Below are 16,187 nucleotides of genomic sequence, written 5' to 3'. Positions count from 1 at the left end.
GTAATCTGGCTGATGATGTAATAGCATTATGCAGCATTAAAGCAGTGGTTTATTTCAGTGTTTATTTGATTAATTTATGACAATGACATTCCCACCTCAGACAGAAAATAAAACATTCAGCGGGTTTGTTGCTCACAGGCTTCACATCAGTTCAGTTTGGGACAGAGGCAGGGCAGCTTTCTGCTAAGCTCAGCTAAAATTAATTCATGTAGAGGAACGACAAGTAACTTTATGGAAAATGGATTTTCTATCACGTCGACCTACCCCTTTACCTGATATGTGAAACTGAGGCACTGACCTGCACAACCTCTGTGACCAGCGCTCCAGCTCCGGTGGCGTACATGGGAAACAGGAGGAGAGGCAACAGGAAGAGAAAGGCCAACGCTGCCAAACACAGAACAAAGTTGTGCCACACACCTGGAAAGAGAAGACAAAAAATATTTTTTTTGTTTTTCCTCATTTTTATCTTCATTTGAGTTGTGTAGTTTTGCTTTTTAAACTTTGGGTTTAAAAAGCAAATCTTATCTTATCTTAATCACGTTAAAAACAATATTGTCAACAACAAGTCGATCTATAGATGGAGATGTTCATTTCAGTTCTGTGCTGCTGTGGTTTTTCTTCACCCAACAAGCCATCAGCTAGCAACACAGCTAACATAGCACAGAGGAAGCTAACAGTAGGATATTGGCATTTTGGAGGCATTTTACACCAATAGCTGCTGTTTCCACTTACATAAAAAACTTCTGCAAACATACAAACTGTGATCAAAGTAAGCAGACATGGCTGAAAAGATGAGACGACTATGCTCACTATCATTTACTTTCACTCTTGTCATGTTCGAGTCTTTACACGTGAAGCTAGTAGGGGTTGGTGTAACACCTGTCAGTAAGCTTTTATTACACTTATGTTAACATAAAATGTTGTTGTCACCGCAATTAAATATGATTCCACTGCAGCTGTCTCCTGTCAGCTGCACACCTGCTGCAGTTTGCGGCCTCATGACTCTCACTTTGATCCAAAATAAGATCAGTGAAAATAAATTAGTTGAACAACACAAATACATTATTTTTCCCCCATTGTATTTCTCCTGGACCTGTTTTCATTTATTATTTCACTGTTTAAGTCGAACTTGATGTTTTTTTTTTCCATATATCTATCTCTCTCTATATATATACACACACCCAGCAGGGCTGTTCAATATAACGATATATATCGGATGACGATATAAAAACGTCTATCGTTTCATTTTACACTATCCTTTGTTTCGTGGTGTCGCAAAATAAACTCTTTAGGGCATTATTTTTTCATCGTTTTGATGGTCACTGTAGTGGCTATATTAATTTCTTAAAGTTCTCTCTTTCTCTTATAATAATAATAATAATAATAATGGATTGGATTTATATAGCGCTTTTCAAGGCACCCAAAGCGCTTTACAATGCCACTATTCATTCACTCTCACATTCACACACTGGTGGAGGCAAGCTACAGTTGTAGCCACAGCTGCCCTGGGGCAGACTGACAGAAGCGAGGCTGCCATATCGCGCCATCGGCCCCTCTGGCCAACACCAGTAGGCAAGTAGGGTAAAGTGTCTTGCCCAAGGACACAACGACCAGGACAGAGAGGCCAGGGATCGAACCGGCGACCTTCCGGTTACAGATGCGATTCCCAACCCCCTGAGCCACGGTCGCCCTAACCACGCTATATAACCACGCTACGGACAAGCGCCTGTTTTTATGTGTTGTGGTTAGCAACAACGACGGTAACACCATCGCGTGTCCGCTTGTTTATCTTCCACATAAACCTTTCACAATAAAGCTCAAGATCCTGTTGAGACTTTTCAAAATAAACATGAAACTATACATTTTTAGACATAAGTTGTAACGGCCGCCGTTTTCTTTGTGAGTATTTATTACACGGCGTGCTGCGGGGAAAAGCCTGTTCTAACGTTTGAGTCTAAGGTTTATTTTTTAGCACCTGTCGGCTCTTTTTTACTTCTCATCCGTAAATAATCTGCTCTTTCACGTTATTCTGCATCTGTTAAAACACTCGACTCCAGGTACATGACACGCAGCTGGAAACACTTCCCGCAAGTCGAGCTGCCCGAGATTCACAGAATTTTCAGGAAATGTTACATTTTTGTGATTTATATCGTTATCGGGATGATAGAATTCTTATATCGGGATATGAGATTTTGGTCATATCGCACAGCCCTAATACCCAGTCTTTTTCTCACAGTGAGGCATACAGATTATTAACTTAACAGCGTTATTGATAGGAACTCTGTATTGGCAGACACTTGAAGCCAAAGTCTCCATTTCGAATTGGAAGCGGTGGAAGACAGGTTCTCACATTTTCCAGCCAGCTGCTGCAGTAATTACTCCTTCTAAATCAAATCAAGTTGAAATATGACTGTTAAATTGCCTCGGTGTCTGAACTTTAAATGGCTATAACTACAAGCTCTTGTATTCGTTTTAATTTCTTACCGTTTTATCTTAAAGTATGTAAGTACATAGAAAGGGAAGTTTCTGTTTGTCCAATGGTTCAAAGAAAACTGTAGTGCACCTGCTATTTTCTATGAACAAAAATTTTAAATATTGAGGTCAGTGTATGCTCAGTTTCAGACTTTTTTTTTTTTTTGGGGGGGGGGGGGGGGGGGGGGGTGTCTCTTAATTATGTCACTGAGACAGATATCCCATATATGGTCATCACAGCTGTTGCTGAGTGTGCAGATGCCCCACCCACATGCCGTTAAACCCTTCTGTCAATGGCAAAGTACATTGAAACTGGAGGTTTTGGTTTCACAGCTCATTTCAGACATCTAATCTGATAGTGTAAAAATAGCGATTATTTGGTCTACTAATGCTGAAATGCCACTCTATCAGGACACAAGATTATAAATACACAAATGGAAATGTGAATAACAGACCACCGTTTTAAAAAACACATAAAATATTGCAAACCTGATGCAATTTCATTTTCCTTACAAAATCACTCTGCACTAAAAAGACTGGCTAACGAGTGTCTCTCTTTGACCTACAAAAGGAAGAACTCCAAATATAAGAAGAAATATCTTGCTCATGTAGTCTGCACATCACTTTGTGGACAACAATAGTCTTTTCATCCTTCGCATCCTTCAAAAAGCTTAGACTAAAACATCCTTCGTAATGTGAGGATTGTATGGTAAAGTTTTGCTGCTGCTGTAATAACCACCTGCGTGTTTGCCACATATTCTGAATGTAGGATCTCATGCCACAACAGCAACCACGGCTCACTAAAAATAGCAGTCTATACCATCTTAATTATGCAAGAGAACTAAGCCAGTCTCCCAAAAACCACAGGAGGAAACGTTGCATGGCCTGATGAGGTCAAAGCACTCAACGGTATCACTCAAACATAGTGATGGTGACATAGACAGAGGCAGACTCTGTGGTCAGAGGGAAGTTAAAAACATGGTATTTTGAGGAAAAACCTTTTTGACAAAAAAGGAAAAAAAAAAGATTTTTAATGTACAGCTGGAAAAAATGCACTACATCTTAAAAAAAAAGTCAATGTCTGCCCTACAGGCAAAAAAGAAAAAAGGAAAATCTTCATGCAGTGTATTTCAAATATTGATATATGCAGTAAACAAACTATTAAAGTTTCAGCACCTATCTCTACAGGAATAAATAATAAACATGTTATGTCTGACAACCCCCTTGCACGCAGGGCAATCTCAGCTGTGGACAGCGAGAGAAAAAAACAATAAACACAACACGCTATTACGTCACCACCCTCCTAATGGGAAAAGCATCTCTCTCACTTTGTCACGTGAACTGACTGAACGTCTCAGTTTTGCATCTGGAGTCCCCACCAAGTTATTTTCTTCTCAGCAAAGCTTGAGGGAATTTTTTTCACTTGATAGGTAAAGACAAAGACTGTTTCACAACAGTTCTTCACTGCCCTCTAAAGGCTGCAAACAGCAAAGGGAAATCCAGCAGTATGAAATTTTGCCAGCTGTACCATAATCTGTATGGAGCTCAGCCTCGACCAGACCAGCGTGACATTTCCAAGGCTGGAAAAATTATTCATAGCATCGCCACACTCTGAATTAAGCTGTGGCTCTGTTTACCTGAGCGCTCTTGTTCTGTTCTACTCTTGCACTTTTACTCCATGTCTTCAATCTATAAAATGTGGAAATGATTAAGTGCAAAAATAAATTTAAAAAAATAATCCAATTTTTAATTTTCATCTTTGACTGAATCATTAAAATTCTCTAATAAAGCGACAAAATATCACAAAGCAGGAAGAATGTCAGAACCTTTTTTTTCCTACATTATATTTTTACTGCAATAACAGGCTTCATTCCCCCATTCTTATAGCTACAACCTTTCTTCATTATATTGAGAAATGCTTTCATTAAGATAGGGTGATTGGGATTTTGCATTAAACTGCCTGACAGAATAATTGCTTCAGAATTGACCAAATACAAGTCAGAAGCAATACAAAGACAATAGAATAAATAATCCTATAACACAACATAAAACATCACATGTAGTACAGTATGCATGGCCCAGCTAACAATTGCTCTACATAATGAGTGCATCAACTATATTCAACTGATAATACCTTCATAATTTTACTAATGTAAGTATTTAAATCTGCTAACTTTTAATACACATTAGCCAGACCTTTGTATTGATAAGGCTATTACACATGTATAGTACTGTGCAGGTTTCACCTTGTTGTCCAAGTTTTTTGGGGGGGTTAGACACTGGCTGCTATTTCCACTCATTTTCAATCCAGTCCTTGTACTGGACCATTTCCAGGAGAATCTTATTTAATAGTTTGTATTTTAAATTTCATAAGCCATTTAACACTGACCTGTGAATAATTCATGCACAAAAAGGCATCTAATTCAAGTGATGAACCCATTCCATTTACACGTATTAGACAATTTAGCAAAGAACCCATTTTAAATTGTATCACCTTCAGCCTAGGTGATTCCTAAAGAACTACTAGCTGAAAACTTAGCATCTCTCAGCATTGTGTGAATCATGGTTGATTTCCATACTGTCCAATTCAATTCAATTTGATTTATACAGCACCAAATTACAACAACAGTCGCCTCAAGGTGCTTTATATTGTAAGGTAGAACCTACAATAATACATACAGAGAAAAACCCAACAATCATATGACCCCCTACTAGCAAGCACTTTGGCGACAGTGGGAAGGAAAAACTCCCAAAGCCTCATCAGAAATGGTTTCAGTGGAAAGGTGGCTGTGATGAAGGTATTCTTAAGTTAACAAAGAAAAGGTGAGGTCTGCCAAAGTATACAAGAACTGCACTGAAAATCGGCAGCAACAGGTTTAATGAAGTGATGAATCTAAATTCATTAATTATTGGTTCAAACTTCAAACTTGTTATCAACATGTGCATGGGGACATAATAGTGAGTATCTGAAGCCACCACTAAAACACGGTGGAGACTCGGTCATAGTTTGGGGCTGCATTTCAGCCAGTGATGTCAGAGATCTTGTCAAAATTGATGAACACAGAAAGAAACCAGCAGATTTTGATCCACCATGCAAAACCATCTGAAAAATCATCTGCCTGGCAGTGCATTATGATGGAGGGAATGCGATACCTTAGGCCTGAGTAACATAGACCTAGACACCAGTCAACAACGAGGTGGATGAGTGGCTGCTGGAGGTTGGCTTGCTGTCATTGGGTGACACTGGTCACAGACAGGTATACGGTTGCTTGCAGATTGCTGTGGCTTGCACAGAAGATGCTGACTCCTCTGCAAACACTTTACTACCAAGAAGTATTAAAACTAAAGTGCGATACAAACTGCAAACTAAGAACATTTGCCTTCAAATTGAAAGTTTCGCCTCTCTACTGAAAATAACACGTTTAAATAAACTTTTACTTTTAAGGCGAATGGTTGAGAGTAGTTGGCAAGTGTTTGCAGACTAGTCAGCATCTTTCATACAAACTAAAGTTAACCAAAGCAATCTGCTAGCAACCGTATACCTGTTTGTGACCAATTTCACTTAACAGCAGCAAGCAACCTCCAGCAACCACTCATCAAACAGACCCGTGGATACTCCAAGTCTCACTGATTGGCCTCTTGGTGCATGACTGTGGCTTAAAAAAAAAAATCTATTTCACAGAGATTGCCAGCAACCACTTGCAACTAGTTTGGGAATACTCACTTTTCCCTAGTAACCAGTGGTTACCAAGCAGTCAACAACCAGACTCTAGGCCTGTATGACCAGGGCCTTAACAAGTCCACATAATCCTTTCATACTTTCTGTAAGGGGGCATGGGTATACATTATCAAAGTGCAAAAGATGCTGCTCTCATAACTTCTGCTTTACAAGAATATTAAGAGCAACACTTACAAGTTGTATGAAGAAAAACTTCTAATGTTAATCTATTGTGTTTTGTTTTTTGGTTTTCATTGTGTTAATTTGGGAATCAAGTTCAAGTCTTTGCTTGACGTTTAATTTATGTTTCATATAACAGTTCTGCTGTAATTCTTACAGCATGGGGATTTTCCAAACTAACTACTTGACTATTTTCTAATGAAACTGCACTTTTCTTCCAAACCAGACCACACACAGAAAATACTCAGGCTTTAAGCAGCTCCCTCTGATGATCTGCGATGGCAGACATCAGTCACATTCATGTGCGAATGACTGCCAGCTTACCATTCAATTCATTAAGCTCTAATTTTCTTAATTGCAGAGTGAAATGATTTGATGCGATGCAGCTGTCTGCTGCTTAGCAATAAACTCCTCAGAGTGACCTTTGCTGGCAAAACAACATGCTTGTAATAATTGTGATTAATAGCTGGAAACACAATCAGGCTGCCGTAAGGAGCTATCAGCACATCTCAGGATAAAAAGTCTTACCGGCACAGAAGATGCGGAGCTGCTGAGCCGGTGATATGAGGTTGAGGTGTGTGGTGAAGAGGTCCACAAATGCACCAGGATAAACTACGAACACAAACATCCCAAATCCATTCACTCGCACTTGCTCCCTGCGTGAGAACAGAAATAAAAAAAAACAAAGAAACATTAGATTTTAAAGGGAAACAGACTCTATGAGGGGTGTCAAACATACAGCCTGAGGGCCGGAGCAGAAGGAAGATAAAGGAGGTCATCATTTTTGGATTTTTATCATGACCTAGAAGACAAGGAGCCATGCCAAAGCTTTCTTTCAGCTATGATGGAAATATTTCATTGCAGACTACCAGAAAGTGAAAGAAGCGAGAGTGGAATCCCACTCATTTTATTTATTTCAGCCTTGCCATCATGGATCGGATTGATTGGATTGATTCAATACAAATGAAAATATTCCAACAGTACTTGTATTTCTTTATACATACAGCGTATTATCAAGTGGTTTTACTGGTCTAGCCCTGTCTGACACCCTACAAAGGAACTTGCCCTGAGGCCAGTCTCTACAATTGTATACACAAAACCGGTGAGCTCAGAAGGCAGAGCAGGTCACCTACTAATCAGTTTTGTAGTTTGATCCAGTCTGCATGTCAAAGTATCCATGGGCAATATATTGAACCACAGGTTGCTCTCTGATGTGTTGATTGGAGTGTCATGTGTGTGAAGGCATAGAAAAAAAGTCCTTGTATAAATGGGTGCAAATAAGTGAACAAGGCAAGCTGTATAAAGCACTTTGAGTGCTCAAGTGAAGTAGAAAAGCACTATATAAGACCCAGTCCTTTTACCATTTACCACAAAAGCCCACAACATACAAAAGAACAGCAAATGCACAGAAAACAGTGCACTTCAAGAAAGCACTTACACTGTACTTACAATAACAGCGCAAAATATTGCACTATTCATTCAATTTTCACCTAGAATCAAATGTTCAGGCCAATTTTTGGTCCTTGAATTTAACAGAGGGTAAACTCTCCTGCTAAGAGAGAATCTTTGTTAACAGCTGGTACTCCAACAACTGAAGTGGTGGAAGCTCCTGGGCAACGCTGGGCAGCTTCCAGGTTTTGGGCACAGTGAGGGAAAATCTTCAAAAGCCAAGGTATGACAGATACATAAGAAATGGCAGACTTGATTTACGCTCTCAACGGTTGATAGACTGGTGACAAGCATATGACAGACTGGACCACTTCCTGATGGGAGTCATGTGGTAAGAATGCTTTTTCTTATTTGAAGGCTTGTAATTAGGTGTTTTAGGGGGTACATGACATACCATGGATGTGCACATGAGATGGGGCACACCTACTAGAAAAAGGCAAAGAGCAGAGCTCATGTGAGATCAAACTGGGCTTCGCTGCCCTTGAACTCAAATGACACACCAGACTCCACTAAACGTATAAGAAGTCTTGAGACCATTTAGACAAACACACTATTGTGTCTGTGGATATTTAGAGGAAAACATAGATGTAGCTTCTGGGAAGTGTGGAGGTACCTTAACCCTTCAAATAGAAAGCAAGGGGAAACATCTGGCTCCAAGCAGAAGCCGGCTTGTATAAGAAGCTATGGGAAAATCTATTCTGGCGCTCACTGGATATTTGACCTCAGTAAACATTTTGCTAGTAATTTCATAATCTAATTTTTTTTTTGTGGTTTATGTGGTTATTAACTGATATGTAATTAAAGCGGGGTGTACTTAGGGCAGAGCCAATGTGCAGTAAGGGAACGTTATTCGCCTCAGGTGTGCAGCAGCACTTGGGGTTACTAAATACGACTGCAATATACAGGGTTCATCAAAAAGAACCATCCAATTTCAAAAGGCTATATTTGTTAAAGTAACAGACATAGAACCTTGAAATACATTTTAAAATACATGGCTGAATATAATGTTTTATATACAAAACTTGCAATTGTCACAATTGCTCAGCATGTCCCTTTCTAGACAAACAGCATATGTCCAGCAACCACATGAAACTCATGGATCCCCTCTTTGTAACAACGCATCTTTCGATTGTTACAGGCGAACAGCTGCAGAATTACAGCACTTTGAAATCAAACAACTCTTTTTGATACACCCAGTATATATTGGACCGAAAGTTAAGAATTCATTGTTAATTTAGTGCAACAGAATTTACAATAAACATCCTTTAAAAAAAAATCAAAACAATCTTTGGCTTGCCCTTTGGTGTGGTGGAAACTAGTACAAAAACTACTAGTTTTTGGCTTCCTTGAACCCCTGTTTGATTGAATCAAGATACTGACTTGACTGTTTATGGATGTACATATTTTTCAAATGTTAATTCTTTTCCTATATTTGTCATAAATACATACCACTGTACTTGGAACCTAGCCCCCTACTGCCTTCACGTTTATCTGTACACAAGTTGTATCCTGTATTAAAATAAAAAATCCTCCAGCAGAAGTTAATCACAGTCTCACAGACTGGATCCACATGAAAGAAGTCTTTGAGGCTCCTCACTTAAAAAGCACTTGTCTGAAATCAGTGGCTTTGTGAAAAATAGGATGATGCAGCAGATCAGAGGGGTCATCTCATCTGGACCATGTGCTATGCACACTAATTCATTAGTTTGGATTTGCACAATCCACCTAATCATGAACTGTAATCAGAACCAATGCACCATGAAATAAAAATCAGGAATGAATTAAAGGGATTTTTTGGGGCTCATCAAAATCACACAAAGTGAGCAAGTAATACAACGCAATGAAACAAAATCACCAGCAACTTGTGGTTTTGAATTTGACATCAAAACATGCGATTAATACAAAAAACACATTTAATTTCCACTGTACCTGGACAGCCTAAGCCACTCTAATTTTATCAAACCGGTGTTTTAAGGTCAAATTTAAATACTAAAGTAGCAGAAACACATTCTACTTAAAGCAGAATAGAAGGCAAAGGGCTCTATATTTGGCTCATGTCTGCAGGCACATTGTCCCATCTTTAACAATCCTTTATCTCTGATTCAGATAAATCCTTTATCTTAATCCCGAAAGGTTATCAAGGGACAAGATTATAAATCAGGCTCCTCTCCTGTGGAACCAGCTCCCAGTTTGGCTTCAAGAGACAGACGTCCTCTCTACTTTTAAGACCAGGCTTCAAACGTTTTGAGCAGAAGTCTGACATACATTTACAACGTCCTCCTTGCAAACACACTTGTAGTATTGGAGTCTTTGTATTCTTTCACCTTTCTGGAGTTTAATATATTATCCACCAACAAAACAAATGCTCTTCATCATGATGGATTCATGCTGGATGCTATGTTGACACTACAATGTGGTGCGGTGTGGTTATTACCTCAGTGCTGCCACAGCGTGGCCCAGCTCATGTATTACTCCACTGAGCAGCAGGGCGATGAAGAAGTAGGCCAGCTGACTTGTGGGTAGATTAACGCCGGGGACCTAAAGACACACCAGAGACAAAAAAAAAAAAAGAAACTGACTAAGATATGAACATAAAACATAATTCACAGAGTTAAAAATCAGCATTTATGGTTAGTTTTATCCTAAAAACGAAGAGCCAATTTAACCACAGTGTAACATCTTCCCAAATAAAAAATTCTAATTTGTATCACCACATTTAATTTTTGTTTTGGTTCTTCACGTTAATTGCTTGGTGTTTTGCTGAAGCTTGTGGTTTTCTGCATTTTTTCTCCTTCTGACTAGATTTTTTTTTCTTCTCCAGGCTGAATTCTTGGATATAAATGGCCCACTAATAGCTTCCCATGAATCACCTACAGAGCTCCACTGGGGATAGGGCTCACATTTATGCACGGTTATTTGACACCATAATGAATAAAAAGTGAACAGGGAAACACTCCTGAAAAGCAGGGGTCTTTTTTTTTTCATGGCACAGACATTTGAATTTCACACGCTTATGATCAACTCTGAAGGCTGTTTTTATCCAGTTACACACAGAAAAGAGACACAAAAGCTTACAGATTTAAATCTGATGAATACTTGCCATTTTCATTCAGCTGATGTAACTTATGTATAGAAATCACATTAAAGTCAACCTACCACCACCTGCAGGGTCTGTTGATCTCCAATCCGTGGGTTGTCTGTGGTCATCTGAGCGATGGTCTGCTGCAGAGTCCTTATCAGCAGCACCACTGAGCCCAACATGGCAGCGATACCAAACACCAGACCACTGTTGAACCTGGGAAACACAGATGGGATGCAAATTCAACAAGTGCAATTTTGCTGTACTTTTTTCACATTTATAAATGTGAAAAAACTAAAGATTATTAAAGCTACACAACGGGAAAAACACCTGGAATTGAGAAACTCAGAAATGCCACACCAAGTCAGTTCCACACTAAGAGTATTATTTTTAAAAACAGTCACTACTACAAGTCATCTACTATAAATCCAAAAGTTTGGGGGTGTTAGCATAAAAAATATGAATCAATAAAACAAACATGTAAAAACTGGCCTGTCCTTCAGGTTCCTTCCTAAACTGTGTCATGGGAAAACAACTTCTTTGACCAGACGCAGATAGCGTTAGGACCTTTACCTTTGAGAGTAGAGTTTAAATCCTACAATCCAGACCAAATCCTGACCGGACCTCATCGCCTACAAACAGTCCAGAATGTTGCTGTGAGGCTTCTCATCACGTCCTCTAAATGGTCCTGGCTTTACATTGGCTTCGAATTAAAGCTTAGGATTCAAATCAAAATTCTTTCAAATCTCTGACAGTCAGATGCCCCTCTATATTAGTCAGCCTTTAAATCCATATGTAACTAGCAAGACAGTACAGTTTACTGTTCAGTGCTGCTAGCTGTCCCACAGTCCAGGTTAAGGAAGAAAGGAGCTTTTGAGGTTGGGGCTCTGTGGACATTTCTGATACCTTTAAGGGAAGCTTAAGACCAGCTTTTATCCCCATTTTAATTTTTTTTCCATCATTGTCTTCATCTTACTGTGAAGAGCCATGTGATGTTATGTTATTGAGAAGTGCTTTGTAAATGAATGTTACTTACTTTCTTACTGAAAAGTCAAAAATCGACTTACTTTCAGCATGTATGATGCATGTCTATCTGTCCATTTAGTCTTTAGAAAGAGAGAGGACATCTGCAGGAGGAAAGATGTCTGCTAACATCTCAAGCTATTTATTTTTTACATTTGCTGCCGACTTTAGCTTTTAAGGCTCGGTTGTCATACGGCTGGTTATAGGAAGTCAGTGCAGACTCAGTTTGCAATTAAAATGTAATCCTCTAAAATGTCTTTTTCTTCCAGGAAACAAATTATGTCCCTGTGAAAGTAAGTCAACAGCTTCTCTGAATCCATTTACTGCAGAAAAGACATTTTTAGAAATGTTATTAAATTGCCAAATGCTTTTATGATGAAAAAGGAAGGTTGAGGAAAGCTTTTAGCCAAACCATCAAGTATCAAAGTCAAAAGTAACACAGCGCCTCATTTACAAGAAAAAAAAAAGTATAATTTTATTGTAACTGAAGTAGAAGGAAGCAGGAATCTGAAGGTGTGGACAAAGGTTTATAGAGGGAAATTAGTCTCAAAATGTTTTACAACCGTGCGTGTTATGATCCACAAGCATAAACTAACTTGCAAATGTACTCATTTATTGTGTGTACTGTATCTGTAACTTGTAAATGTATGTTTTGTAGTCGAGGAGTGATGGGCTGTTCTGTTTATTCAGGAAAAAAACAAACAAAAACAAAACGTTGTTTTATTTGAAAAACACATGAGGAAGCTCAGATGTCCCGGTTTTCCACTAGCACTTGAATCAAATCATTTGTACACATTTGTAAATGTTAGTTTAGGCTTGTGTGTCACAACATACACATTTTCTACCATTTTTGACACTAACTGCACTCGATTAAAGTTCAGAAAGACTACAGGAACAGCTGAGTGGATTATATATATAGAAACCGTACCACATGTAAAGAGCCCGGGGGTTGATGCGGGCGCAGTATGCAAATAGTCGGTTGAACATGGTGGTTTGCCATCTCACGTGAAAAGGAGACAACATCAGGCCACGACTGGCGAGCCACGACTCATAGCTGATCCGATGCGTCACCGACGACTGCAGGACAGAGACAAAGTCAGCGCACGAGCACATCCACATTTAGAAAGCACGTCTAACTGGAGTTATTCTGTAAGAGCTTATAGTGTCCACATATTTCCAATGTCCGGACCTCAATAAGCTGTAATCAGAAAAGGTTCTGCATATTGAAACCCCCAATCAGAAGGAGAATTTTACACTATTCATCTCTAACTTTATATAAGCTACAAGGGGTTACAATGTTAAAAGTTGCCCACCGATGCATGTAATGACAAAAGCAGCCAAATGCTTAATCATTGTAAGAAAAGGAAAAGTCGAGGGAGGAGGACCGACTGAAATAGTTTACACACAAAACAGCTCAGAAATGAGGCCGCAGACTGCCTCTAACTTGGTAGGAAATAAGGTTTTTATGTTTTATAAATCTGAAACTGGGATTTAAACTCCACTGAACATTAAAATTGATTTCGCAGTGATATTTAAAGGCTTTCAAAGTCTTCATTAACTCATCTGTACACTGTTCAAAATGCAGCTGAAATTGAGCAGATGTTGATATTACAAGCCTCATTCACTGGCTCCTCTGTATCTATAGATCTGACAAGATGTTACATGTTTTTACATGGGGATATACTTTTGGCTAGCAAACGTGTCTGATTCAACTGCAACTTGCTAAGGGTCATTTAACCAAACCCCGTGTCGAGTCAAGAAAATCCTAAATAAATTCAATTTTGCTCACCCAGTTATTGTTTTTTAAAGTCGAAATATATGACTAATAGCTGGGATAGGATCCAGCAGGCCTGCAACACTAATTAGGATAGCCAGTTAATGAAAACTAATAAGTGGACGGATGCCCTGATGGATGTCTCAGTTTTAAAAAAATAGGTTAATAACAAATTTTCTTTCTTTTTTCTCACTAATCCTTGAATGTGCTTCCACACTAATAATGCTATAATTATCCCCTGCTGTTTTTATTGTGAATGGCACTTTCCTCTTTGTTTGTACCTGATTTTAATATCTTTTTGCGCTGCACCTTTGGACTCTCTTCTTCCTTGTTTACTTGTGTTTTGCTTTGTAATTCCACGAAATTTTAAGGGTTAGAGAGCAGATCTCTAGGTTGCCAGGTTTTCCAGGATACATGGAAATCCTGAGTTATACTCTATACTACTGCAGGTACTCGCTTATAGTTTACTCTGATAGCATTTAAAGACAGACAGGGTCTTATATTTCCCACATTTTCTGCTCACTTTAAGCATTAAACGCATCTCATGGACGGACATTGTGAAGTAATGGCAGTAATGTGTTTAATAGCGGGGTTTCCAGCGGTTCCAGGGCTGCTCTGGCCTGTTTACACGAGTGTCCACAGCTCAAACCTTCTAATGGTTAAATCCATTCACGTGCGTTAGCTGACAGACTGCTGAGCAGGAAGAAAAACAAAAAGGCAAATATTCACCCTGAGCAGCGTGTCCGCCAGATAGACAGCACACCAGCCTGCCATCACAAACACCAGCAGGGACACGGGGATCATGGTGCAGCCGTTACAGGACTCCACACCGCGCCGTCTTCATCACTCTCTCTGCCCGCCGTTTGTCACGCAGCTGGCCGCCGTCATTAGCGTCCAACGCTGCCATAAAATGCCGTCACTTACGGTGAACTGCAAACAGACAGAAAGGTTTGATTTCACGAATGCCGTGAATCGGAAGAAGTGTCAGCACTGCGCGACAAAACTCCGGCTTCTTCTTCTTCTTCGACACTTTCTTCTGTCCCTGCCAATATTGCGCCATCAGGTGTTCAACTGCAGCATCTCACTTTTCATTTTGGGTAGTTTTTACAAATTACTAATTTAAAAAAATTAAAACAAAAATAATTACATTTGCAGTAAAAAATAAAAAGTATTTTTAAAAATTCACAAATTCTAAATACTAGTAAAGAAGTAAAAAATATAATTATAGAAATTACATATAAAAAGAAAGAAATTAAATGGCAGAAATTGATAGAGAGAATTTTTTTTATGTAAATTAAAAAAAAACAAAAAAACAATTCACAGTGGATTGTCCCAGTGCTTACTATATAAAGGGCACAGAGCTGTAACCCTAAAAATGGAGAATTGCATAATCAGTTGGCTCAGCTGCAGACACAAAAATGAAAGTTTGTTTTTGGATATTAAATTTCATCCTGCCAAAAGGTCAATGGGGGTAAAAGGAAACCAATAAATGTGGATTGCCAGAGTCAGGCGCAACAAGAAAATAAGCTCCCAGTCTGACTCATTAAGCCATAAATGTGGCCAAGGGAACATAAAACTGCTTGTGGATAAAGGCCAACATGTTGCTGTACATCAGTTCCTACAGAACCTTCAGCCTTTCAGAATAACTGTGTTATTTGAGCTTAATGAGGACACAGCTGCAGATGAAAACTGTCTATTTGGGTGCAATAAACCCCCCTCTAAAAGGTTAAACCCTAATTTCAGTTTACCTCCTCCTTTAAGAGGTTTTACTCTTAAAGTAAGTAATATCAAACTTTGCCACAGCCACATTTATCTCCTTTTAGGCCCTGCGGCAACAGTTTGTGGTTGTGCGCTTAGTGATACCGATTATACACACCATGGTGTATTTATTTTATCCACAGACAGGCAGATTATATTGTTTGTAAAGCTCCTTTTTTCATTATTTGCCTGTGAAATAAACTTCCTTTTGGCATTTCTAGGTTCGTTTGGAAGATATTTACATAGTCCTGAGGAATATGTAAATGGTTATTCCTCAGGACTATGTAAATAACTCGATCACCTATAAGTCACCTTGGATTGTCAGACTTTGAACCTTACACTGGACTAGCAGATGCCTTTTAAACAACATTTAAACTTTTCCCATTAAAAAAAATATCAACAGAGTCTGTATTATTACGGGAGCATGATTCTGGATTTCCAACAAGGTAAATGTTTTCAATGGAGAAAAAAAAAAGAACACGTTTGATGGGGTTTTTGTTCAGGTGAAATGAATGATTGATTGAGCTCTACAGTATTCCCATTATTGAATGATGATACTTTTCCACAGGTTTTCTTTGTTTTAAAGGTGATATACAGCATAAACAACTTCAGAGCCACAGCACAGACCAAAACAAATGAGCACATTAGCCACACCTTCTCACTTCCTTCATGATACATTTATAACCAAAAGCCAAAAGCAAAACCCAAATACAATTAGCTCTATGCAACACATT

General features: G+C 38.9%; 1 protein-coding gene across 1 annotated transcript in view; it reads right to left on the bottom strand.

Moving 5' to 3' along the window:
- mbtps2 (membrane-bound transcription factor peptidase, site 2) overlaps positions 1–14,725 on the bottom strand; it is a 29,218-nt gene extending 14,493 nt beyond the window's left edge. Inside the window, exons 1-6 of the mRNA XM_040044139.1 lie at positions 14,425–14,725; positions 12,850–12,998; positions 10,976–11,114; positions 10,254–10,357; positions 6,899–7,026; positions 299–417 (exon numbers count right to left, since the gene is read on the bottom strand). Of these exons, the coding sequence (XP_039900073.1) occupies positions 299–417; positions 6,899–7,026; positions 10,254–10,357; positions 10,976–11,114; positions 12,850–12,998; positions 14,425–14,499 (714 nt within the window). The 5' untranslated portion in view covers positions 14,500–14,725. The remainder of the gene's footprint in view (positions 1–298; positions 418–6,898; positions 7,027–10,253; positions 10,358–10,975; positions 11,115–12,849; positions 12,999–14,424) is intronic.
- Between the last annotated feature and the right edge of the window lie 1,462 nt (positions 14,726–16,187).

Source organism: Simochromis diagramma, unplaced genomic scaffold (genome assembly GCF_900408965.1).
Source record: "Simochromis diagramma unplaced genomic scaffold, fSimDia1.1 OVJJ01000602.1, whole genome shotgun sequence".
Taxonomy (NCBI): domain Eukaryota; kingdom Metazoa; phylum Chordata; class Actinopteri; order Cichliformes; family Cichlidae; genus Simochromis; species Simochromis diagramma.
This window is presented reverse-complemented; position numbering and strand designations above follow the sequence as displayed.